Source organism: Benincasa hispida, unplaced genomic scaffold, assembly GCF_027475165.1.
Source record: "Benincasa hispida cultivar pf3 unplaced genomic scaffold, pf3_genome.v1.1 HicScf620, whole genome shotgun sequence".
In the NCBI taxonomy this organism is placed as follows: Eukaryota; Viridiplantae; Streptophyta; class Magnoliopsida; order Cucurbitales; family Cucurbitaceae; genus Benincasa; species Benincasa hispida.
In genome coordinates, this window is record NW_028326735.1 from 1 (window position 1) to 27601 (window position 27601).

A 27601-nucleotide genomic window follows, 5' to 3' on the forward strand; every position below is an offset into this window, starting at 1 on the left:
TTTCTACAAAAAGTAACATCAATTTAATAGGTAAAATTATATGGTAAAAAAATACATTTTAATAATTCATCTAAATCTATAGACGAACAAGAAATAATATTTACAAGGATATTTAAAATTTTAAGAAAACATACTAGACATTGATCTTGAACTCCCAACGAATTGATTCTTCACCTTAAGATTTTAAAAAATCGAACTCCAAACATTAAGATTTCTAAAAATATGTGGTTGGATCTTTTACAAAATTAAAAAAAAAAAATAAGGATAGTAGAATAATAATATTTCATAACATAACACAAATACATTGAAATGACATATTATATATGAAATGAAAAAAAGGATGATAAAATGCAACACTTCAAATGAGTGCCAATACAAAATAGAAATGTCAAAAAAAAAAAAATAATATAATAATAATAAAAAGATAGAATTAGAATTAAGCATAAAAAAGCCTAAAATATAAATTAAATTAAAATTTTAAAAAGAAAAAAGAAGAAAAAAAAAATTCATGGTATGGTTGAGTGGGTTGCAAGGCAGCCCACTGTGCAGACGTCATTGGCAGCTACCACTGACATGAAAATAAATAAATAAAGACTCATTGTTGGTATGCTAATCTCCCGCCCAGCACAAACCTACCGACAGGGTGTTCCAAAAAATCGAAGATCTGAAAAAATCGAGCAATTTAACTCAATCCACCTGATTTGAGGGTTAAAAAAAAATTGGTTTGATTTAAATTTTTTTTAATAAACCCGAGTAGGTCAGTTTGGTTTGTAGGTTTATAGGATAGAAAGTCAGATCAAACCGAACCGACCCGAATACCCAAGGCCTAGCCCACTTTTATAGCTTATAGGCCAGCCTTAGGGTTTCGCCATTTTAGAGTTTTCATTTCACCTTTAGTTCAGATCTCTATTTTTCCTTTCAGCATCAGAGACGTCCAGTCCATTGACTGCTCGACATGTTGCCGTTGGAATTCGTGAGGAACGTGAATTCCTCTTCTTCGATCGAAACTAACCTTTCTGGTGCCCCTCTTCTTCGACAATTTGGCAATTTGTTTCCTATTTTGGAGTTTTAGCCCTCTCTTGACCTTATTGGAAAACATTGATATATGTTTACTCTTTTTAACTTTGAATTTCATTCTTCTGTTCAAATCCTAAAAAATACTGGTAAACAACATCAAATATAACAAAATCAAGTAACATTCATTCTAAATACAAGACAAGTAACACACTTTTCAGACATGTTTTAGCATGCTCTAACCTGTTCGGTTCAATAATTAACCTAATATGACTCAAAAACCTCAATATGGATGCCCTACGTCAGAATTTTCCTATAAAACTCTTCCTACAACTAAAAGCATTTTACTGACTTAAGTATCAGAGGCATTATGACAAATATCATGCCAATGTCAAAAATTTTCTTGCTTTGCGGGTCAAGTCATCTTTGAATTACAAATTAACCGTTACTATCATGTTAAGTCGTGTGTATTTTTTTCTGTTGGAATTTTAACATTAATTATTTTTAGGGAGACTGAATTTGCAAAGAAGAAGATGAAAACCAAGATGGCAGAAATCGTAAGATGACTTCTTTCCAAACTATTTTCATGTTTTATTTTTAGCCTAAATGATTTCTTTCCAACTATTTGCATGTTTTTGTTTCCTTCTTTATAGTTTTTTCTTCGATGTTTTCATCTTTTTAGTTTCATTTTTAAGTCCATTTAATTGAGTTCAACCATCTTTTTTATTATTTTCATTTTTGTAAGTCATTTTTCTTCCATTCATGTTTTATATTATTGGGTTTTTTTTTTTTATCAGCTAAGTTTTTTTATTATTTCATCGTGTTAGTCTAACAGTAGTCTTCGTAGCCTCTTTTTTGTAGCCATTTTCTTATCAACTAAGTTTCTTTTTTTTTTTTTTTAATCAATTGAGTTTTTTTAGCCATTTTTTATCAACGAAGTTTTTGGTAGATTACAACTTTAGTCCAACAGCAATCTTCGTAGTTTTTCTTCTTCTATTTTTTTTCTAAACTCCGTCTCTATAAATTAAGTTTCTGTTTTCTTATGGAGTTTCTACTTTTTTTTTTTTTTTAGTCTCAATCACTACATCAATAAGTGATATGAATTTTTCACAAAATAGACATGATAGGAGTTTATTGTTGATTAAAGTCTATTAGGAAGTTTGTGTCGATATTTAAGAATCTATCATTATCTAGGTCTATGATTTCAAGCATATCGTTGATATGATTCTATCACTAATTCAGAGTTGAACGATAGACTTAATTGACTACTTATGTTTGCTTGTTATATGTATTCTGATTGAAGATTACTAGTGATAACCATCTATAACAAATAGAATTCAATCAGGGTGCATGTAGCTTATCAGTGATAGAAATCTATCATTGAAAGACTACATGCACAAACATTATATTTTTTGTGAAGTAGAAAAGCGAAAGTGCAATAAGGTGGAAATTTTTTCAAAGAAATTATTATAATTATACTATTCACCATGGAAAAACTATAATAAATTTAATGATGATTTCAAATTATTGCAAAAAAAACCAAGAAATAAAGGAAAAAAACATTTTGTGAGTTATTTATATTGATAATTGACTATAACTGATAAAACTAAGTGTCATAGCATAGTTTATCAATGATAGACTTATATTAATTTGTGATAGTAGTCTATCAAGGATAGACTTTATTCATATATTGTATTGTATCATTGATAAAATGATATTCATCTATGATATGTGAAGGGAATATCATCCTATTAGTGAAAGACTTAGAGTCTCATTGATATGACAAATGAACTAGGAACATGGATAAAAATCTTATTGATAAATTTACATGAAAAATTAATGAGACTTCTATCGGTAATACATCTGTATGGCAACTCAATTATTATCGAGATAAATGTCTTGTTAGCTTTAGGACTTTCAATCAAACTAAGTATTTAGATGATAACAAACTCAGGTTGTTGTAGTCATGATTTTTAGTGTTTTAAAGTGTTTATCTTGTAGAGCTTGAAAAAACTAATTCCAATGCATTTTCAATCATTCGTATTGAAGTTCAAAGGAAAAAGATATGAGCAAAAGAAGATTGAAAATAAAATTTGATGTGGTCAATGATATGGCAAGCATGAACCAGCCAAAAAGAGATGACATGTGGGGATTGTTGAAAGAAGAGATGAAGAAGAAAAAGAAAAAGGAGAAAAGTGAAATCGAGCATAATCCAATAAAGTTATGACATGTGGCATCCCAAGTCAAATTAGAAAAATGTGATTCGTTTACTAAAATCTCATTCCCAATTCTTTTTCTTTCCTAAATTTAATCTTTTTCATTTTCTCTCTCCATTTAATTTCAATCGTCCATTCTTTTTACGCTAGATTCAACGGTTAATTTTAAATCCTCAAATTTTAAAATCATTCAAACTTCATCCTTTTAGCCACTTTCTTGGAACATGAAAGAAGAATTTCAGCAACTATTCCTCCATTGTTCATCATCCAAAGAGCTCAAATTTTCATCTTTTTCTCATTCTCTTCTATTTTTTTTACGAGTTTAATTTGTGAGAGAAAATTGTTAGGGTGTTGTTAGAACTAAACTTTTGAATTTTACTCATTTAGAGGTAGTTTAGACTAGAGGCGGTATTTTGAATTTTAGTTTTTATTGGGTTTTGTATTAAGGTGTGGGTACACCTTGAATTGTGAGAAAAAGAAATTTGGTTTGATCTTGATCCATTGAAAAAGATTTAAGTTTCTTTTTAGCCCTAGGTAAAAAAAAAAAAAAAGCCATGTAGGTTTTGTTCTTATCCGCTATGTTGCCATTGATTCTATATGTCTATCACTGATAGAATGATATTCATACATAGAGTGACAAGAAAATAACATAGCCTATCGGTAATAGACTTTAATATCTTTTTAAGGTCTATCATCGATATATTGATATCACATGTGAATATATCAGTAATAGACTATAATAAAGGTAAAATCAAAATTACGAGAAATGTAAATATGAAAGAAAACCAATTTGCTATATCTATAATATTTGTATAACATTTGCTATATTTTCAAATATTTTGCCCGAATTTGCCATTTACTAGAAAGACTCTTGATATTCATAGTTGGGCCCAGGTTGAATTAAGTAAAAAAGAAATGAGCTTAATTTGGCCCAAAGGTTAGGCAAGCCAAAAATCCAATTAATTGGATCCAAAGGCTTAGTCCATAGATAAATCAAACCCAAGCCTACAAAACCCACATGAAAACTCTTTGAAAGAGGAGTTCTCCATCATTTTGGGGGTTAAAAAATTTTAGAGTCTAGAGAAGCTAAACATAATTCTCTCAATTATCAGAAGACTCACTAAGCTCCAAACTGAATCATACTCGAAGACTAAAGCCCTTTGAAGAAACAAACATTCTTCTAATACTTTAACTTTAAGAATATCCATGTGCTCCAGTTCCTCAAATAAAAGTGTATGCATTCAACATAGAGAATCAAAGAATTAAATGTTAGAGATTAAACCACATCCGTATAAATCAATATAAACATAATTTCAACTCCATTCAACACAGTGTCTTCGTAAACCTTAATGAACATGAGTATAATAAATGTTACTATAGTTGGATTGGCTGATTTTTTATTTAGGTAAAATTTCTTTTACTTATCAAGAGTATCACGGTAATCTTAAATGTTTTTGTCTAGAAAATACTTTTCCTTATTTGTTGCATATTTCCTTAATCTAGTTTCTAGTTCTGCCTCGGCAAAGATTCTTTTCTATACAGAGTTGTTTCCTCTTTTTGCTCATATACATTTGTGGTCTTTGTGTCTTTTTAGGGTTAGCCCTTTTGAGTAATAAGTGTATTACGTGAGTTGTGATTATAGATGATAAGGATGTGTGAACCTCTCTTTGAGGTTGTTGTCGTTTGCTATTAGTGTTCGACTGAAGTGTTCATTCAAACTTCTACTTTAACACCACTACAAAAATCACATTACTTGACGCTTTTATTAAAAAATGTCAAGTAACACGTAAATTTGATGAAAATCGTCGAGAATAATGAAAAAAATGGAGGTTAGTAGAACTTTTCAGATTTTTTTCATTCCGTTTTTGCATGACGTTTTATAAATTTCAAGTAATTTGTGGTTTAATTTTTTTAGGGTTTCATATATATCTAAGCTCCTCATGTCTCCCACGCCTCTCTTCTTTTTCATTTTCCCTCTCATCCCATGCTTCAACTTCCGATTTCCATCTCTTTCATCTTCTTCCTAATTTTCTTTCAGCCCTCTCTCTTATCCAACCTATCTCTCTCTCCTCCAAACTTTCTCTCTCTTAGGTCTCAGATCTACCATCCCAACAGCCAATATGTCACGTGTCTATCGTTGCTCGTTGCCAATGTACTCCGCCCTTAGTCACCAACCATCCGCTTTTTGTCAAATTTTGTAAGTGCTATGTCTTTTTAGTATGAAGTTGTAATGGGGGAGGATTTTGATAACCCATTAAGTATTAATGCAAGATTGTTTTTATCCATGGTGTTTGGAGATTAGATTGTGCTTTTTTAGGTGTTTCGAAGTGCTGTCCAACAGACGTTGAGGTTTCAAGGATCTTTTGGTAAGTGTTTTAAGGGTTTTAACAATTCTTGCCAGGGTCAAGCGGGTACCTTTCATTTTCTTGTTTGATTGTCCCCATCTTCCTTCCCTCTTCATTTCTTGATGATTTTTCTTGTTCTGGGCTGTGACTGAGCTGTTCGAATCACTTAGGAATGTAATGTGGTTCTTGATTCTTATTTTTCTTCTTATTGCTATTTTGTGTATTGGGATTTGTTTGTTTGATTGATTTTTGTGGAGATGTGGTTGAAATGGATGATTTGATGATTTGGTGGGTTTCTTGGAAATTTCTAAATACCCATAAGTTTTTTACCCAAATTGATTGAAGCTTTTTGTGATTTAGCTTTAGATTCAAGATTGGAGAACATTAATGTGTTGTCCAATAGGTTGATATCGACTTCGGTAAGATTTTCGGTAAGTATATGAGGTATATCTTGTTTACTATTGGATATTGGGTTTGTTCCATAGTGTTGGTGGTTTTGCTTGAAGATTTTTGAACAATCAATAAGTTTTGACATTGACTTAATAATACATGACACTTTTTTGGTGTTAGATTGAAGTGTTGGAAGGAGTTGAGTTTTTGTCCAATAGATTTGAGACCGATCTTGGCAAGGTTTTGGTAAGTTTGGAGATTAGTATTAATAGTTCTTTGTTACCCATTGAAGTATTGGTCTAATAATTGAGTTATTTTCAATTTTTGATGTTCAATTCAAAGATTTCAAAGGATTGGAGCCACTGTCCAACAAAATTAACGATGTTTGGACGTTTGATAGGTATTGAGTCCTTGAAACTCTTTTAGACTCATTAGATAGTTGCTGGATTTGGGTTTGTAACCATTATTATTGAACTTTCCGTAGGTTGGATTACTTAGTTGTAGTTTTGAAGTGGCATTTGAATCAAGCCACACATCGAGTAATTTATTTAGATTTAATTGGTTATTTTAGTGAATGAAATCAAGTCCTAGAGGTTGAACTTAAATTTGGATTTATTATTATATGTTACAATTTTGGGCTTTTCCAAGAGAAGTTTTTTTTTTTTTTTTTTTTTTTTTTTTTTTTTTTTTTTTAATTTATGCATTTATAATTTTGCCATCATATATTTTTTAAAAATTTATAACTAGAGTGGTTAGCCTTAGATTCTTGTAAAAGAAAACTTGCACATTCTCTCTTATTTGATTTTAATGATGTGTTTCTAATCTGGTGATCCGAATTTTGTTGAAGAGTGTGTGGTGAGACACACTTGGTTGTTGATTTTAAACAAATATTTTGGGAGTGTATTTTCCTTTTTTAAGTGTGGCTTATCAAATTTTCAGAGGAAACTTTGCCGAAATTTTTATAAAATTTGATTTAAAAATTTCTATTTCTAAGGGTTTTTACTATGAAAGATTGCTAACTATTTAGTTTTGAAAATTGTCTTTAGAGTACGACAATGGGTTCCATAGTTTAGTTTATTTGATTTTAAGTGCTTGAATTATATTTTCAACTCTTGGAAACTCATTTGTTGTTATTGTGAGAGTTTCTGAACCTAACTTAGATGGCCAAACAGAACGCAAACAATCAGCAGAAATAAATCAGACCAAGATATAAAGTGGTTCGACCTACATCCACTTTGAGAACCAGCTTGAATTAATTTATTAATGAGCAATAAAGGAATTTTACAAATTACAGATAATCAACGAAATCACCAATCTATAATTTTAAGTATCCATTGATACCAACTGCACCCGGCGAACCACGCGCAGACCCGCGCGTTTCTCTCACTGCTGCCACTCCATGCAAGAACCGGCGCGAAACCCATGCCCACGCCCACGCCGTCGGCCTCGCTCGCCGAACGAAAATCGATCTCGTCGGACACCCACGCTGCCTAAACCGATTGCCTCCCGATCCGCTCAACCTAGACGGCTGCAGCGCTGTCTCTTGCTTCAAGCGGCTTGTGGTCTCCTTCAGCTCCCACGTGAGGCGGCTTCAACTTCACAGAAAAAAATAACTTAAGCGACTGCTGCAATTTCTTTTTCTTCAGCTAATTAAAAACCCACGATTTGCTGCCCTAAGTGGAAAAGAATAGAGTAATTACAAGTTTGCCACTGCTCAATAATTATAATAATGCCATTGGGCCTTTAATTTTTTCAAAAACCCAATAAAACCCACTTAAAAACCTTGTTATTTTCTACACAAGAATATTTAAGTGCCAAGTTGATTCTCGAAGAACCTTGGTTAACATATCTGACAAATTCATGAACCTTGACCAGTTCAACATCTTTCTAGGCCACAACTTCTCTGATAAAATGAAATTTGACATCGATATGCTTAGACCGTTCGTGATGAGATGGATTCTTCGCAAGATGAGTAGCACTCTGGCTATCACAACGGATGATAGGAATGAACTCCTACGACAACAACTCACCAACTATCCTTTTCAACCACACTGCCTCTTTCACAGTTTCACCCACTGAAATATACTCTGACTCAGTAGTAGACAATGCAACAACTGACTGTAGAGCAACCTTCCAAATGACCACATTACCAAACAAACGAAAAATGTGACCTGATATAGACCTTCTTTTATCAAGGTCTGCAGCATCTGTGAAGCTTTCCAACAGTGCTGATTTATCACAATGCCTACTAAAACACAATGATACACTGGCACTACCTTTCAAATATCGAAGCACCCATTTAACTGCATTCCAATGCTTCTTCCCAGGATTTGACATAAACATACTTATCATACTCATAGCATATCCCAAGTCAGGCCTAGTACAAATCATCAAATACATAATACTTCCAACAGCATTACAATAGGGAATATTAGCCATCTCTAACCTTTCTTGTTCAGTAACAGGAAACTGAGATGAAGAAAGCATAAAATGAGATGCTAAGGGTGTCGAAACTGCTTTACAACCAGACATATTATACTTCTCAAGCAGTTTATGCACATAACTCTCCTGCAAAATGGTTAACAAACCTTTCTCCCTATCTCTTTTCACATCTATGCCATCCTTTTCAGTTCACCTAAATCTTTCATCTCAAATTTACTACTCAATTGTTTCTTAAGATCACAGATTTCAGAATAATCCTTAGATACCAGAATCATATCATCTACATATAGAAGTGGATAAGTATATGTATCTTTCTGAGATAGTTTCCAGTACACGCAGACATCATATAAGCTCTTTTGAAACCCCTGCTTCAGAATAAAGGTGTCAAACCTGATATACCACTGTCTCGGCGATTGCTTCAGTCCATAGATGGACCTGTGAAGATGACAAACCATGTCTTCCTTTCCTTTCATCTCATAGCCCTTAGGTTAAGCCATGTAGACCGCTTCCTCCAATTCACCATGAAGGAAAGCTGTGGTGACGTCCATCTGTTCAACAAACATATCAAAGTGAACAGCAATAGATAAAATTAATCGAATGGAAGAATGCCTCATCACCAGAGAGAAAATCTCATGAAAGTCAACTCCCTCCTTTTGAGTATAGCCCTTGGCTACCAGTCAAACCTTATACCTAAGCTTACTGTCACCTCCTGTACCTGGCTTGATTTTATAAATCCATTTGGACTGAATGAGTTTCTGATTAGGAGGTTTTAGAACCAATGACCATGTCTGATTCTTCTGCAACGAGAACAATTCTGCTTCCATAGCATCCTTCCACTATTCCTTCGAATCAGATACAATAGCCTCCTCAAAAGTAAGAGGCTCTATTTCAATACTGTCAGCTGCACAAGTAAGAGCATAAGCAACTAAATCAGCATAACCATACCTCGTAGGAGCTTGCCTCACCCGCTGAGGCCTGTCATGTGTAAGCTGATAGTTCTGTAGGTCACTGCTACTTGAGCTTTCTTCACCAAAAGCTCCCTCATCAATCAAAGTTCTCTACAGTTAAGGCTGTCTACCATCAGAACTGGATGACTGATCACTGGAATCACCTGAACTAACTGATGGTTGTGCTTTATAATCAATTCTAACCTCTGCCTCAATCTTATCAACTGTCTGCTGTTTCTGCTGCTCTTTGACACAAAATGATATCTCTGTTTCATTAAAGGTCACATCTCTGCTGATAATGCATTTATTTCTGCTCTCTTCCAAACACCAAAGTTTATATCCTTTAACACTCTGAGAATAGCCAATAAACATACATTTCAATGCCCTCTTGTTCAGATTCCCTTCCTTAACATGAGCATAAGCTGAACATCCAAACATTCTGAGATGATCCAAACTTGGAGCTTTTCCTGTCTATATCTCCTGAGGAGTCTTTATGCCTAAAGCGGAAGACGGACTCCTATTAATAAGATAACAGGCTGTTTGAGCAGCTTCCCCCAAAATTTGACCTTTCTTAACATGAGCATAAGCTGAACATCCAAACATTCTGAGATGATCCAAACTTGGAGCTTTTCCTATCTATATCTCCTGAGGAGTCTTTAGGCCTAAAGCGGAAGACGAACTCCTATTAATAAGATAACAGGCTGTTTGAGCAGCTTCCCCCAAAATTTGAAGGGTAATGAAGCATTTGTCAAAAGACATCTTGTACGTTCCATAATTGTTCTGTTAAACCTCTAAACCATTTTGTTGTGGAGTATAGTAACAGTTAAATGCCTCATAATTCCCTCAGATTTACAAAATTTATCAAATTTGTGATTCACAAATTCTAAACTATTGTTTGTCCTCAGATACTTTACCTTCCTGCCTGTCTGGTTCTCAACTTGCTTTTTCCATTCAAGAAATTTCTCAAAAGCTTCATCCTTCTATTTCAGTGGATGCATCCACACCTTTCTTGAAAAATCATCAATGATCGAAATAAAGTATCTCGAACCTCCCATAGAAGGTACCTTTTTAAGACCCTATAAATCTGAATGAATATAATCCAAAATTCCTTTGGTAGAATGCTTCCTTTCCCAAACTTCACTCTAGTAGGCTTTCCCATTATGCAATGTTCACAAAATGGGTGTTCAATAACTCCTCCAAGCAAACCTTGTTCTGAAAGAGCTTGAAGACCTCTTTCACTGACATGAGCTAGTCTGTTATGCCATAACATATATTTATTTGTTTCTTTCTCAGATTCAACAGCAGCACTACCTGAAACTATAGTACCCTCTAACACATAAAGACCATTCCTCAAGGTCCCCTTCAGCATAACCAAAGAACCCTTGACAATCTTCAGAACTCCATTCTCAGATTTATAAGAATAACCTACTCTATCTAATTCATCCAGAGAAATTAGATTTCGAGTTTTGGAACATACCTTACATTTGTAAGAATTCTGATCATACCATCATGTGTTGCAATTCGAACTGACCCAATTTCTTTTACATCACAAGCACCATTATCACAAAGCAGAACTGATCCCCCATCTTTTCCTGAAAGTCAATCAAGAAATCCCGATTAGGAGTCATGTGAAACGTGCACCCTAAATCCATGATCCAAGCATGTCCCTACTGGACACCATAAAAACCTCTGCTGAATCATACCCATCGTAATATTTGCTGCACTAGAATCCCCTACATGCTTACTACTTGACGCTTCCTTGCTCTTATTCAAAGGGTAATTTTTTCTAAAGTGTCCTTTATGACATAGGAAACACTTTTTATTTTTCCCCTTTGATTTTGACTTGGATCTTGACTCTTTTCCTTTTCTGTTCTTTTTCTCATTTCTACCTCTTGCCATGAGTAACTCTCCATCCTTGCGTTCATTTTTAATCTCGAGATTTCTCGTTCTCAAGGCATCCAACACTATATCCATGGACAATGAATCCCATCCATATTTAATAGCTGCCTTAACTTCTCGATACGATTCTGACAAAGAATTCAGAAGAATAACTGCTTGATTTTCATCCGACATCTTCTCACTGATGTTATTGAGATCAACTATAATCTTCTGAAATTCATCTAGGTTCTCGTCTAAGCTTTTACTTGAGTCCATCTTATATCCAAAGAATTTCTCCTTTAGATATAATTTATTTGGCAAGGACTTTGTCAAATAAAGACTTTTCAGTTTCTTCCACAACTCCGCTGTAGTAGTGGCCTCATCTACTAGCCTAAGCACTCCAACAGATACAAAATTATTGTCGAATAGGCCATCTCATCCATATCCCTTTTTTTAGCTTCTGTAATTGTTGGTGGAAGGTTATGTTCGTCTAAGATTTTGGCTACCTTTTGTTGTACTAGAATAGCCCTAATCTTTTTCCTCCATAACCCGAAATCACCTTTCCCATCAAACTTAACAACTTCGAACCGTGTAGACATCGAAGTCATCTGTCAAATTAATTCCAACAAAAAAATATCCCTAAACACAGAATATGCCAGCACACACTACCACACACCCTTCTTAGATCAACTAGAGCTCTGATACCACTTGTGAGAGTTTCGGAACCTAACTTAGATGGCCAAACAGAACGCAAACAATCAGCAGAAATAAATCGAAAGCAGTAAAGAACACCAAGATATATAGTGGTTTAACCAGTTTGGTCTACATCCACTTTGAGAACTAGCTTGAATTAATTTATTAATGAGCAATAAAGGAATTTTACAAATTACAGGTAATCAAAGAAATCACCAATCTGTAATTTTAAGTATCCACTGATACCGAGAAATCTGCATTAGACGTCGTCTCTGAAAACTGAGAACAACCCACTGTAAAACAGCCAAAAACAGTGCGCTATCGCCTTTAATCGGCGAACCATGCGCAGACCCACGTGTTTCTCTCACTACTGCCGCTCCACGCAAGAACCGGCGCAAAATCCACACCCACGCCGTCGACCTCGCTCGTCGGACGGAAATCGATCTCGTCGGACACCCACGCCGCCTGAACCGACTGCCTCCCGATCCGCTCAACCCAGACAGTTGCGGCACTGTCTCTTGCTTCAGGTGGCTCGTGGTCTCCTCCGGCTTCAACTTCACAGCCAAAAAAAAAAAAAGCTTAAGTGGCTGCTGCAATTTCTTTTTCTTCAGCTAATTAAAAACCCACCATTTGCTGCCCTAAGTGGAGAAGAAAAGAATAATTACAAGTTTGCCACTGCTCAATAATTACAGCCATTAGGCCTTTAATTTTTTCAAAAATCCAATAAAACCCACTTAAAAACTTTGTTATTTTCTAAAATTTGTATGTATATGATTAAGTTTTAGCAAGATGAACACATTTCATGTTCTGTTGAACTTGGACTTGTTGTGCTACTACTTAGTTGTGGGAATGAGTGTGCATGTATAGAAATTTTTTATTGCTTGTAGATAAGATTTGGCTTCCAATATTCTCTTCTACTCATTCATTCCTATATTAGTTTTCTATTAAAGGTGCACTTTGCTTTTGCTTGAAAGTTGTGAAAATTGGGTGAAAGTTATCTGCATTCTTCTATTTTAAATTTTAGCATGTGCTTGATTTGTTGATAATCTTCTTTCTCTTTATTATATTTTCTCAAATTTCTCCCATCTTCCTTCGTTTTGCAGCAAAAGGTAATTGTTCCTCCTGAGGTTGGATATGGTCAAAAGAGAATGAATGAAATGTCAGTAAGTCTCTAACTTTAAGTTGTAGATATTTTCTAAGTTTCGAGTATGATATTTTTCCATTGCATAAAGTAAGCCAATCATGTACTTTTTTTCTTGTGCATGACTTTTTGTTATTGTTGTACCTTAACAATTATTTCTATATTTTGAAATTTGATGTTATCGCCATTTATTCTAGTTTACAGGTTGACTTGCTTAAACATGCCTTGCCTGACCCTTAGTTCTCGATCTTTAGACTTCAAAACTCAATGTATAGATTAAATAATGTACTTCGTTGAGAGGTTACTTATTAAACAATTTGTCACTTTTGTGTTTGTCAAAATTTGAATTTTGTATACAAAAGCAATAGTTGAGATTTTATTTTGTGCATGTACATGTGAAAGAGAAATATTGTTGTAATTTGAATAGAAATTTTTTGTGAATATATTGAGTTTATAGATTTTAAATGTATAATGTTTATTTAGTTTATGTAATTGTATTGTTGGAATACAAGACAGAAAATGAGAATATCAATTGGGACATTTAATTTGAAGAAAAAAAAAAACATATACATGACAAATAAAAAACATCAAGAGTTATCATATATGATACGTAATGAATGTCAAGAATCAATAAACTTGACGTACTAGTAATGTCAAGTGTATTATCTTTCTTGACACAGAAATTATATCAAGAAACATTTGTCTTGACATTTTTTCGGAAATAAATTATCACATTATACTTGACAGTCGAATACTCGATACTTTTATAAGCGTCAGCTATACCCTTTACTTGACATTGGAAAAATGTCACATTATTCAATGTCTGTAGTAGTGTAATGAAGAAGTTGTATATTAATATACTTAGAGCAATCTAAGTTCAAGAGGTGTAAAGACTGACACTACAACAAGAAAGAGATTCTCAAGTTTAGGAGGATTGTAAACTCATCACCAAGGAGTGAGCTTTTGAGAAGCACGGTAGAGGTTATTTAATAGATAAGTACCTCGTTGTAATTGTTTAACTCTATATTAGTGAAATTATTTTCCTTAAGCACATTGTCCCTATACGTAGGTGATCTTGCACCAAATTAAATTAAGCTATCAATCTCTGTATCTTGAAGTTTTTGTTATTCACACAATTTGACTTGTCATCTTTTTTGTTGTCATTAACATTGTGTAGAACTTGTATAGTTTCATATTAGATTCACCAATATTTCAATAAACATGTATTAATGATGGAAAGATATCTAATGTCTATTCAGATGGTTGGACATTTGTGAAATTATGATCTTATAATCGACCATTTCGCTTTTATTTCTTGAAATAATTTAAGCATAGTCATAATAAAAATTAATCTAACCAATTAAGATTTCTACACTTTCAAACCCCTCCCATATATAATTTGAAAAATAAAAATCTACTCTAACTTAATTTTTTTAAAAAAAATACACATATATTCATATGATTAATAATTTAGACATTTTCAACTGAAGATGTTGGATTTAATCCATTGCCTAACTTAGTGATATCCTTCCCTTCAATGTTGCATTCTTTGCCACCTTCTTTCAATCCTTCACTTATTTTTTGCTCTTTGCTCTTTCCCCATAGCACAAAGTAAAGCCCTCCCACCAGCAACATACCCCCTAAAGTACTGCAAACACAACACCCAAAAAAGTTCTTTTAGAAACAAAAAAAAAAACATGAATAATAAAAAGTCAAACCGAGTATAGCTCAGTATGTGTTACCCATCAAGAGGTCTAGAATTCAAAACCTCCCACCATGATAGAAATGAATATAATGGGAAGAATAGGTTTTAAACATTACATATAAATAATTGTTAAGGTTTCGTTTCCTAACAATTTTATTTTTTGTTTTCAATTTGAAAATTAAACTTATAAACAATAATAAATATAATAGTTTTGTCATCCACACTTTTTACTTTTTAAAACCAAGCCTATTTTTTGAAAAATTAAAAAAGTAGTATTTGTTTATAGAATTTGATTAGGAACTCAAGTATTTCAACGAATATAAATCATAATGGGAAGATTATAAGGAAATAAAAACAAATATCTAAAACAAAAACCTAAAAATGAAATATTTTTTTAACAATATACTAATGAAAAGAGGGATCAATTGGTGCACTAGGTTATCTCAGCTACGTTAGCATATCCCTAACACCCTTATCTTATACCCCAAATCCAAAAGCGATGCATTCAACCAAAGCAAACGATAAGTATAAGGCATTTGGTTTTGTACTTATCATTTTTTACTAAACTGGCTTAAGGCATTTGGTTTTCTATTTTTTGTTTTTGAAAATTAAACTTATAATCACCACTTGTATCAATTGGTTTCTATATTTTATTTGTCAAATTTTAGGAGTACTTTTAAAATTTAAGCCAAATTCTAAAACTTAAAAACAAAAATTTTTAAAATTTGTTTTTATGTTTGGAATTTAGCTTAGAACTCAAACGTTAATATGAAAATCATGATGAAGAAACGATCAGAAAAACAAACAAAACTTTGAAAATTAAATGATTATCAAACGAAATCCTAAGTAATTACCTTCCAAGAGTGATACTCTCTCCTAGAAAAGTAGCAGAGAAGAAGATTGTAATGAGAAGAGAAAAAGGTGTAGACATGGCTAGATAAACTGGTCCTTTCTTCTCAACAATCCAAGCTTGAAGACAATATGTAACCGCGGTCACCACAATACCCTACGACAAAATTAGTTCTATTATTTATCGATCCAAATGCATAACTAATCAATAAATAAAATACTAATTACTATCTTAAAAAATTGATAGGTCAATCCCTACGTCGTAATTAAAGAACTTCATAAATAAATAAATAAATAATCATTTTTTTTTTTTTTTTGGTTAATCATAATGGAAAAGTGAAGAGAGAAAATTACAGTGTATGCGACTGAGAGAAGCCTAAGATTCCAACCAAGTTTCCATTGTTGAGGATCTCTCTCCATTGCAATAGCAATAGCAAATGATTGAAACGAACTTAATAAACATTGAAGATTTGTCAACAGAAGCTTTGAAGGATAGCTTTTCAATACAAATGCCTGTTTTTTCAAATAATATACAAATTGATTAACCCACTAAACATTTCTGAATCTCAGAAAAACACTATACAAATTATATATATATAGACAAGTGAAATCTTATAGTGCTATAGATGTAGAAAAATGTCCATTTGAATATTCATCAATTCAATGAAACATATTCTAGACTAAAAGATTAGATAAGATCTAACAACTACGGAAGTGTTTGGGGGATCATAATGAAAAAGGATTTGTAATGTAATGTAATCCAAAACTCATGTCTAGATTAAGTATTTTGGACCTATTTGCATCAAACTCATTCTATTCCACACTTTTCAACCTAATACTCTTTCCCACCATTTTCAATTCATCTTCGATTGTTCACGCATTTCAAAACTCCTCTGAATCTAGTAATCATTGCATTCCTATTACCTCCCAAAGAGTCTCTAATAGTTTTAAGTGTCCTACAAGTTTGGACTAATAAATGATTACTTTATTAACTATTTTCAAGTTTTTTTCTTTTTCCTTTTTTTTTTTTTTTTAAAAAGAAAATTGTTAGTTTTTCGTTTATAATCTTAATCTAGTTAAATTTTAAATTTTAAATCTACATAGTAGTTTTTTCATAATGATGTGTATTTGTTTTTTTTGTTTTGTTTTTTCTTTCTTTATATTCTTGTAGCTTCTCTTTTATTATTTGGCTTAAAGCATGAAAGAGAAGAAAGAAATAGTAAACAAATTATTTTTCCTAAATTCAAAAGACTAAAGATTAAAGTCAAAAGTGAATTTGAAATGCTTCAAAGAAACGTGAAGGAAAGAATTTCATTCTATATCAGATAAAACCAACTTTTAAAAGCGAACAACTTACTTCCACTCATGTGTTTCTCTGTTTTATTATCTATACTTAAAAAAAATTAAAATATTAGACAAATTTTAAAACTAAAAATAATAAGATTAAAATCCTTGTTCCTGTTTTTAAAATTTGGCTAAAAAAATAATCAAATATATCGTAAAGAAATTGGAAAAGAAGGAAAACTAAAAAACTAAAAGGAAAAAAAAAGGTAATGAAATGAGTTCTTAACATACTATTACAAAATCTGGCTGATTTCTAAACGTAAATAGATCATCAAATGATTCGAAGAACATATATATAGAGATGAAAATTGATACCTGAAGAACAATCCAAATACCCCATAAGGTATTGGAAGCTAGCATCAAAAAGCAACCCTTCAACCAAGATTTGGGCAATGCAAGAGAAGAAGAATTGTCATTGGGGTTATGGACATTAAAGAGATGATGATTGTTAAATAAGTTCAATTGAGGGCCTTTGTAAAATGCTAACATTCCCACTCCACCAATGCACAATAATATTCCTGCTAGCTTTGCAATTCCTGCTATTGACTTCAACCTTAACACTTCCATCCTATCAAAATTAAGGGAACAAATGCTTTTTAAGAAATGATAATTAATAAAAATGAAAAGTGATGAAAAATAAATATTGGGTTCTTAACATTAAAAACCTTGACATAAATGGTTCATATTAAACAAATACCTAATCAAATTATCGGTCCCGTTCGATAACTATTTTATTTTTTGTTTTTGTTTTTGAAAATTAAGTCTATAGACGCTAATTCCACCTCCAAATTTCTTCCTTTGTTATCTACTTTTCATCACCAATTATTTAAAAAACCAAGCTAAATATTGAGTACTAAAAAAAAGTAACTTTCAATTTTTTTTTTTTTTTTTTAAATTTAGTCAAGAATTCACCATTGTAATTGAAAAGATACAAATCATTATAAGAAATGTGCATGAAATAGACTTAATTTTTTTTAAAAAAAAAAAAAAAGAAAAAATCAAATGGTTACCAAATAAGGCCGAAAATACTCCAATTTAGACATGAAGTTTTTAAAATTCAAGAATACATATGTATAATTTATACGATATAGATCTTATTTAAGTAAGGTCGTAAATCTAGACATGAAGTTTAAATCGATAAGAATACTTGAACTTAATTAGCTCATTGATAAAATATCCAACCCAACCAAAAAAAAATCTACAAATCTTTTTTTAAACTTAAGAGTATTATTTTTTCCCATTTATTCAAATTTAGAAGTGTTTTATTTATTAACTAAAGTACAAGTTTAGCCTCTAAACATTTAGGTTTGTGTCCAATAATCTTCAGATCTTAAAAAAAGTATTCTATTAGGTGTTCCAAATTCTTAATTTTTCATCGAATAGATCAATGTCTGATAACTCTCCCTAAAACTTTCAATTTTGTATATAATAAATCCTTAAACTTTTAATTCTATGTTTTATATATCCTCAACCTACTTAACCTTTCCTTAAAAAATAAACTATTGAACACATACTCAAAGGTCGTTCTAATTGATTTGTTTAACAGACTATATTTGTTAACCTTAAAACACCATTGAATATGTCAAGAATCTATTAGATATAAAATTGAAAGTTCAAAGATACATATTAAATATTTTTAAGGCTCAACAAGATATTAAACACAAAATTAAAAGTATACGACCATTTATACACCAACATTAAACTTTAGAGACAAAAGTTATAATTTACCATTTAATTAATTTTCCATGCTTCCAAACCCTCTGTTTTAATTCTTATACAAACATTAAGATTTGATTTATGTTACGAGTTTTACACTCAAAGTGCTACATGAATTTAACTCAATTTAGAAATTTGTGACATAAAATGCCATATTAAATGTAATAAAAAAAATGATTAGACAAAAGAAAAATGTAACTAAAGAAAGTTGGTAACAAGACAAAATACTATGGACTCCACTGAATAGAGAGAGAGCTTTAAATAATAATTACATTATTGACAAGAATGACTTTAGATATCTGTTTATTAAAGCAAAATGGACCATTAAATGTTGTATTGTGTGTAATTCAATCCACAACTTAATCAGCTTTTCTTTGTCGTTTTTTCCTCTTATTTTAGTACTACGAATCAGCTTTAATTCATGTTCTATAAATTTCAGCAATGAAATGACTCAATAAACGAAAGCCTTTTCACTTGTACGTTTTTAATGATTACCACATACTATATATATCAATCAGATATCGTGATCTAAAGTTAAATAAACATAATTCAACTAACATAAGATATGTATCATTTATTAAATATATAATCTAAAATTTTATTTGAAAACCAATTGTAAGACGAAAGTGACTTTGTATCTTATATAAATTGTGAAGTCTATCAATTTTTTTTAATGTGGATCTTCAATATTCTCAATCTAAAAATTAGAAGTTATTCAAATCTTCCACTCCACATTAGTCGAACTCAAGAGAGAAATAAAAAAAGCAATTGAAACACATATAACTTAGCAATTACCATCTCAAAAGTTATTGTTTGATTTCTTGTCTCAAAACGTTAATGGTAATTAACTTTCTCTTTGCCCTTTTGTAAGCAGATGTAACGTAAAAGATAAAATTTATGGATAAATTACAAGATTGGTTCCTATAGTCAGGTGAAAGTAGAATTTAGTTTTATAATTTTAAAAATTAAAATTTAATTTTTAAGGTTTGGTAAATATCTATAAATAGTTCCTATCATAAGGACTATTTAAGAGGATTTTATAATTCATAAATACTAAATTATAACTTTTTCTAAATGATAGAGACCAGATTTGTAATTTAACTGAAATTGATCTCTTATTTTAACTTCATAGTATATAACACACCTTTGTTTAGTTTGATATATTCTTCACTTTTTGGATGTTTGTTTTTAAATTAAAGTTCGTTTGTTTTATAATAAACTTTTAGCAACCTTTCTAAATCCTTGCCAAATTCCAAATAACATTAATGATTATTCGACAATGTTATTTTGTTTTTGTTCTTTTAGAATTTAATTTAGAGCCTTTCATTTATAATTCTTTTGTTTATCCAATGTTGCTTAAACCTCTTTTGATTAATTATCTAAAGTTTTTAAACATTATGATATGAAAAGAAAAATGTTGATGCTAAAAGTAACCATCATGTATATGTTTGTATAAGAAAATGATTATTATATACACTTTCAAAAAGTAGATCAAAGAGTTTTCTATGTATGATTCTATACTATAATATATAGAAAAATCGAAAGAATCCAACACTTCCATAAAATATTATTCAATTCACAAAATTTGAATATCCAAATATATATTTGTCAATACTAACATTGGTCTTTGTGATATGGAATTATAGCCTTTTTAAATGTATGGTCCGGATGTGATGAAGGCAATAAAAAAAGTGTCAACTTAGCTGATATGTTACGGTATACCAACTGATCCCATCCTTTGTATATATAGAGGTAGGGACACTATACTTCATATGGTTTTTCTTCTATTATCTTCTTTTCACTTGTTATTTCTTTGCTTTTTTTTTTTCTTTTTTCCTTGTGATCTCAAGAATCCATCCCATCAATCATTTCCAAAATAAATTTTACTATTTACATTGACACCGTCTTTGGCTCTTCTCATCTAAATTTAGGGTTTCCACTCCAAACAATATGGCCTTCTTCAACTTGGCCATTATGTTTCTCATTTTACTCTCCCCCCTTTCTTAAACTCATATTGGAAACTATCATCACAAAAGTGATAAGTTAAATTATAAATTTTTGTGGTCATCAAGTTTTATTTATTTTTCATTTTCGAGTGAAAAACGGAACATTAAGGTCTCGTTTGATAATCATTTCGTTTTTTATTTTTTGAAAATTAAACCTATAAACACTAGTTTCACCTCCAAATTTCTTCATTTGTTATCTAATTTTCACTAATGGTTTAAAAATCTAGCCAAATTTTGAGAATTAGAAAAAGTAGCTTTCAAAAAATTGTTTTTGGAATTTAGAATTTGGCTAAATATTCAACCATTATATTTAAGAAAGATGCAAATCCTCTTAAAAATGTGCGAAATAAGTTTAATTTTTAAAAAATAAAAAAAACTAAATAATTATTAAACAGAGCTTAAATGTTTGGGAAAAAAAAAAATAGAATGTGTCGAGGATATATAAGAAATAATGGCTAGCTAGATTATAAAAAAAAAATATTATTAATCAAGCTTAATTTTGAGAATTAAAAATTAAAACAAATTAGTTATATTAAAATGAGTCATTCAAGTACATCCTCTAAGCATTACATTTAAATATTTAGAATTTTAAAATACTTTATTGTTATGTAGCCAAATATCTGAAAAGTATTATTTTTAATGAATTAAAAACAATTTTCATCAACCTATGTACCAAATACATTTTAACAACATTAGAAAGAGAGTTTGTTTTTTTCTAAATCTATTTCATTCAATTTTGACCCAAATTAAGGAATCATCATGGAATCTGCCTCTTTTTTAAAAGTTAGTATGAGAGAAATAAAACATTTAAATTAATAATAAAGCACAAATAAAATAAGGGAATAAATTCTTTGCCTTTTAGCATCTCTCTTTGTTGAATTAACTTCTTTATATAGACCAAAAGTTACTATAGAAAAGACTTTTTCATTCATTCTTATTATAGATATATATGAACAAGTAGTTATAGTAAATTCTCAGCCTTTAATTTTTAAATAAACATAAGATTCATTGTATTTAATTATAAATTAAACTTCAATAATCTATTAATTAATGAATTCTTTAAAAATTCTTTAAAAAATTACAATACAACAATTCAAACATTATCCTAAAAACTCAAAGTAATAGAATTAATCCTCTATATATTCTTCGATTGTTGAAAAATATTAAAAAAAAAAAAAGTATGGGTTTAACAAATAACATAATTGTAAAAAAAAAAAAATGTATATTGAAATTTAAGGGAATAATTTGAAGAGTTAAATTTCTAATTTAATTAAGGAATTAATTAGTGTGTACCTAATTAAGAGGGCGACGAAGAAGGTGATGACAGGAAGAGAATTTGTAGTTGCTGCAGCCAATGTTGCTGACGTGTACACAAGAGCAATCCCATAAAGATTTAAACATATGGCTATCCTGCAAACCAAAACAATCTCAACATTTAAGCTCGGTTTGATAATCATTCTCAACCCGTTTCATAATCATTTTGATATCTCTTTAATGACCATTTGACTTTTGATTTTTTGTTTTTAAATGTAAATCAATATACACTATTTTCATCTCTAAATTTCTTTTTTTGTTATCTACTTTTTATCCATGGTTTAAAATTTTCATGTCAAAATTTGAAAACTAAAAAAAAAAAAGATAATAATATTTAAAAATTTGTTTTTGGAATTTGGAATTTGACTAAGAATTCAACTATTGAACTTAAGAAAGATACAAATAATTGTAAGAAATGTGAAAGAAATAAATTTGATTTTTTTTTTTTTTTTTTTTTTTTTTAGTTTTTAAGAATTAAGCTTGAAAACACTAATTCCACTTATTGATTTCTTTGTTTTGGTATATACTTTTTTAGTATGTTTTCAAAAACCAAATCATGTTTTGAAAACTTATTTAAGTTTTTTTGGAATATGGTTAAGATTTGGTGTGTTTCAATAAGAAAAATGAAAATTTTGGAGTTAAAAGAACGATTTGAAAAATCAAATAGTTACAATCCGTTTGATAACCATTTGGTTTTTTATTTTTGTTTTTGATAATTAGGTTTATTTGATTCACATTTTCTTATAATGATTTGCATCTTTCTTAAAATACAATGATTGAATTCTTAACTAAATTCTAAAAGCAAAAACAACTTTTTGAAAGCTTTTTTTTTTTAGTTCTCGAATTTTTTTTTGGTTTTTTAAAACATTGGTGAAAAGTAGATAATAAATGAAAAAATTTGGAGGTGAAACTAGTGTTCATAGGCTTAATTTTCAAAAAAACAAATAGCAAAATGGTCACCAAATGAGACCTACAAAACGAGATTTTGATTTTTGTTTTATTTTTTAGAAAAAAAAACAAAAATTAAGAACACGCCTTCCATAAGTTCAATCCAAATTACAAGAACTAAAAAAAACTTGTCTTTATTTTTAAAGATTAACTAATAATTCAAACGTTTATCTACGAAATTCAGAAATCATGATTAAAAAATTGTGTAAAACAAACACAAAAACAGTTCAATCTACCAACAACCTCAACCAAAAATCATAATAGTTAAAAAGAAACATACCCAAATAATATTATATTATAGTTGAATGAACCAATTCATTACTTTATGAGTAGAGTGGAGATGAAAAGAAGAAGAAGAAGATACCCAAACAAAGAGAGCATAAAAATCTTGCAGAAGGTAAAGAATGTCAAGGGTGGGGCGTCTTTCCTGAGAAACAAACAGAAAATAAAAAAGAATGAGATGAAAGAAAGAAAAAGAAAAAAACTATATAACGACTCAACTTTTCGAGACCTCTAACCAGATAGATGGATGGTTACAAAGTCAGGTAAATATACCATTGAAAAAAGAAGGTTATAGGAGAAAGGAAGACGGTAGCGAAGGCTTGACGATAGAAAACGAAGATATAGCTGTTCATTCCGTCATTGAAAGCCGCCTTTGAGAGGAGAAACAAGCCAGCATAAATGGTTTGAATCAGAATCACAGCCATGAAAGCTCTTTTATTTTCATCCATCATCATATATTTCATATTGATCATATGATATGAAAATAAAGTAGTGTTGTGTGTATTATTTGTTCTTAACTCATCATCTTCCTATTTATAATCTCCCTTCAGCCCCTCTTCTCCCTTCCTTTATTTTTATTATTATTACTCATATTTCCAAAAGATATCTCCCTAAAAAGACACTACCTTTATCCTCTCATATGGGCCCATCTTTTGCTTCCCTAGTGCTCTCTCTCTATTCACTACTCATCCCTCTAGTTTCTTTCATTCTTTTTTTTTTCCTTTCCTTTATATTTTATAATATTGTTTTTTAACTTCTCTTTAAATTATTCTGATTCATATACTTTCCAAATCAATCGTTTTAATCTTTATATAATCCTTCACGAAAAATGAGTGATCTGTTAAATTTTAAAAACTTAAAGGATTAAAATGATCATTTTTAAAAGTATAAATAGACTAAACGAGTATTGTTTCAAATTATGATGAACAAAAGTTAAAAATATAATGACCTTACCATGTATGTTCTGAGAGTATATGATGCAAAATTAACAGAAGAAGTTGAAAGAATAGGAATGAATTAATGTTATTTAAAAAAAATCTCCCTATCTTTTTTTTTTAATAGAAAAAAATTAATTTATATTATTTAATTTTGAACGATATATTTGTCATTTAAAATTGTAAACTAATAATTGTATCAACTAAATAAATTAATTTAAAACATTTAGATTCCATTTTTGAACTTTGAGTCCATTTTCAGTTCTTGTCTACTTCTATTACTCTCTGCTCATTGATGATGGAAAAACTATATATGTAGTATATATATATATATATTTAAGGATTAGAAGAGAGTAAATATTTTTATTTACATTATTTTGAGTTATTTTCAATGAAATATTCAAATAATGGTTACGTCCATGTATATCACTTTATAATGAAAATTTACTTACAAAAATCACTAATAAAAATTTAGGGTTTGAGGTGATTTTGGAGTTTTAATTAATACAATCTCTAGGTATAATTTATTTTCTTTCTAGTCCTTAAATTTCAAAGAATATGTGTTTGGAAGTTTTCAAAATATATCTTTTTGGTCCTCAAGTTTTTAAGAATATGTGTTTGGTTCCTAAAGTTTACAAAATACCTTTTTAGTCCAAATTTAAAGGTTCCTAAAACAATTTATTATTATATTTAAATAATTATATAGCATTTTAAATTAAAAAATTATCTCCTCTCTAAACTTGTTCTTTAAAAATAATTTTTACTAATTTTATATATCATATCATTATTTAAAATAATTACTTCGAAGATCTTTAAACATATTCCTAAACATTCAAGGACTAAAATATTTACATTTTAAAAATTTATGGACCAAATGCATATATTTTAGAAACTCAAGAATTAAATATGTACATTTTCCAAACTTATGAATCAATCACACATATTCTTCAAAATTTTAAAATTAAAAACGTAATTTTTCCTAGAATTATGTTGTTGCGTTGAATGTTTGGTCACCCCGACTTTTTAAGTTAACTTTAGAATTCTAGATCTTCGTTTTAATTATTTGATTTTAAAATTTCATAAACTTTTTATGGAAGGAGAAATTTTGGATCAATCACAAATCCAGACTTCATGAACACCATGCGCTCCGCTCTCTCAAGTCAAGTGTACGCATTCAACCGAGAGAGAATAAAAAGATCAAGTGTTAGAGATCGCGCCACATCACATCAAATCAACACAAACATAAATTCAACTCCATGAAATAAATATCGCAGAAAATCTCGTGTGAACACCTTCATGTTATGATTTTAACACATTTTGTTTATTTCATTAAATTTTGAATCAACTTTTGGAGAACTCACATCTACAAACCCAATAACTAATGTAAGGCATACTTATACATATGAAGCATATGCTAAATAGATTATTAAGAATTAGACCATAACAATTGAAATTATTTTTTAAGTAAAGGACTTCAAAGAGATTATAAGAATGCTTAAAAAAAATGTATGAACTAAATTGGAATAGATTTTCAATCTTTAACTTCTTTTTTATCATGAATATTATATCTTAATCAATTGAGTTATATTTGAATTTATAACATAAATTAAAATCTAGATAGCCATACTTTATAATAAATATTATGTTTTTTTTATTGAAAAATGTGCATTTTCTAAAAACAAGCATACCTAATTTGGTTAAGACCTATGAAACGCAAATACTTCATATGAAGCAAAGAATTCGTATCAGACATGTATGAGATGTTGATTCTTTCAAATAATTCCCAAATACATATCTGATACGTGATTTGACGTATCTATTTTTATGCTTACTTTTTTTAAAGAAAAAAGATAAGCAACTTATCTAATATTTCTCAATCTAAAGTTAGAGAGCCTATTAAAAAGCTCACTACTTGAGTCTAAAACTATAAGGGAAAAAAAGACCAAACTCTAGAATCATCTAATCTTTATCTTCATATTTGAGCCCTCACAAAGTTCACCAAAATATAACCCACTTGAATATCTTCAACAATTCAATGAAGAAGTTTTTCATTTATCTTCATACTTCTCCCTCTAGTCTTTTTTTTTTTTTTGATCAATTATGAGTCACTTTTCTATTACATTTTATTGACTTTTTTACTTCAACACCTTAGATTTTGCTTTTTTTATTTTATTTCAGTGATTGTATTATATTTTATACTATTGTCATTAACTTGTATATTAAATTTATTTATATTCTAGATTTTTTTAAAAAAAAACGTATCTTTAACGTATTGGTATCCTAGTTTTTTTTAAAAAAAAATTGACATATTGTCTTATCCTATTGTATCCGTATCTTGTATTTGGATCCGTATCTGTGTTTCATAGGTTAAGACATAAACAATTAATTTTAAATTTCTGGCTAGCTTGTGACTCGTTGGATTAGAAAAATATATTTTTTTTCATTTTATTTTAACACAAAAGTGAGTAAATTGCATGAGAAAAAGATGGCAGAAAATTCCTATCAGATTTTGGTCCCTATATCAAAAAGTTGACAGACCATACTTTAATTTCTTGAACTTTCAAAAGAATGGAGAGATTGGTTGTTGGAAAGCACTTTCCGTCCGTTAACTTAAAAACTATCTCCGATGTATGATGGTAATTGCAATTATACTTTTAAATTTGATAAAAATTGAACCCTCAAACTTATACAAGCGTTAAAATTGACCCTCATAAACTTACAACGATTATAGAAATTGGACCCCTAAATGATGATAAAATTTAGCCCTTAAACATATATCATTGCTACAATTTCAACAATTATAAATGTTTGAGAATCTAATTTTATCACTTGTATAAGTTCGAGGACTCAAATTTTACCGTTGAAAGTTTCAGGGTATAATTGCAACTACCACCATACTCTAGGAATGGTTTTTACAATTTACCCTTTTTATATAACCAAAATAGTGTAACGGGCGAATTTTAAATTTTAACCTCCAAACTCAAGAAAATAAGTAATAGTTGTCAATTATTGTTGAGTTTTACTCACCACGTTGGCAACTAATCATACGTCCTAAATTTTAAATTTTTACCAATTTATCTATACTATATATGAAAGGGGACTACAAGGGAAAATCTTTACATACCTATTTTACCCCTACATTTTTAAAGAAGGCCTATGTTACCATTTATTGATGAAACACAAACGTTTGAATGTATGTGCCTCTCAAGCTATTTATTATTCTTTGATGGGATGTGATTGTTCGATTACAAATTTCATTAAGTCCAATAGGTATAATTGATTTGTGATGAAATGTAATTGTTCGAGAGAATGTAGTTATACAGTTGATATTCACGTATGAGAAAAAATATTAGAGAGAAATAACTATTTCGTAAGAAATGTATAAAGTATTTAAAGAAAAATAAAGTTTAGAGCAATAGAAAAAAAAAATAATTTA

The 27601-nt window shown here is 30.0% G+C and overlaps 1 protein-coding gene and 1 long non-coding RNA gene across 10 annotated transcripts; one reads left to right on the forward strand and one right to left on the reverse strand.

Moving 5' to 3' along the window:
• The first annotated feature begins 4966 nt into the window (after positions 1 to 4966).
• On the forward strand, positions 4967 to 14202 carry LOC150030071 (uncharacterized). 9 transcript variants are annotated; one of them, XR_016527185.1, is made up of 7 exons: positions 4967 to 5059; positions 5146 to 5427; positions 5533 to 5596; positions 5936 to 5994; positions 6146 to 6211; positions 6308 to 6365; positions 13029 to 14196. It is a non-coding gene; the product is annotated as an uncharacterized LOC150030071 (long non-coding RNA). The 9 variants fall into 9 exon arrangements; XR_016527184.1 differs by having other exon boundaries at positions 5936 to 6006; positions 13029 to 14195; XR_016527186.1 differs by lacking the exon at positions 5936 to 5994.
• Positions 14203 to 14336: 134 nt separating this feature from the next.
• On the reverse strand, positions 14337 to 23793 carry LOC120087972 (WAT1-related protein At5g64700-like). Its single transcript, XM_039044998.2, has 7 exons — positions 23504 to 23793; positions 23313 to 23375; positions 21980 to 22096; positions 17280 to 17532; positions 15975 to 16133; positions 15626 to 15777; positions 14337 to 14714 (listed from the first exon to the last, which is right to left on the reverse strand). Exons 1-7 carry the CDS (start codon positions 23701 to 23703, stop codon positions 14537 to 14539), a joined length of 1122 nt encoding a protein of 373 aa, XP_038900926.1. The 5' UTR covers positions 23704 to 23793; the 3' UTR covers positions 14337 to 14536.
• Between the last annotated feature and the right edge of the window lie 3808 nt (positions 23794 to 27601).

Bases quoted from the DNA above. Each gene is read 5' to 3' on its own strand.
- LOC120087972 (XM_039044998.2), bottom strand. From the start codon at position 23,703: ATGATCAATATGAAATATATGATGATGGATGAAAATAAAAGAGCTTTC. The intron at 23,376-23,503 runs GTATATTTACCT...TTTGTTTCTCAG, and splicing joins ATAACCTTCTTTTTTCAATG to GAAAGACGCCCCACCCTTGA. The intron at 15,778-15,974 runs GTAATTTTCTCT...ATTTTGTCGTAG, and splicing joins TTCTCTCAGTCGCATACACT to GGTATTGTGGTGACCGCGGT.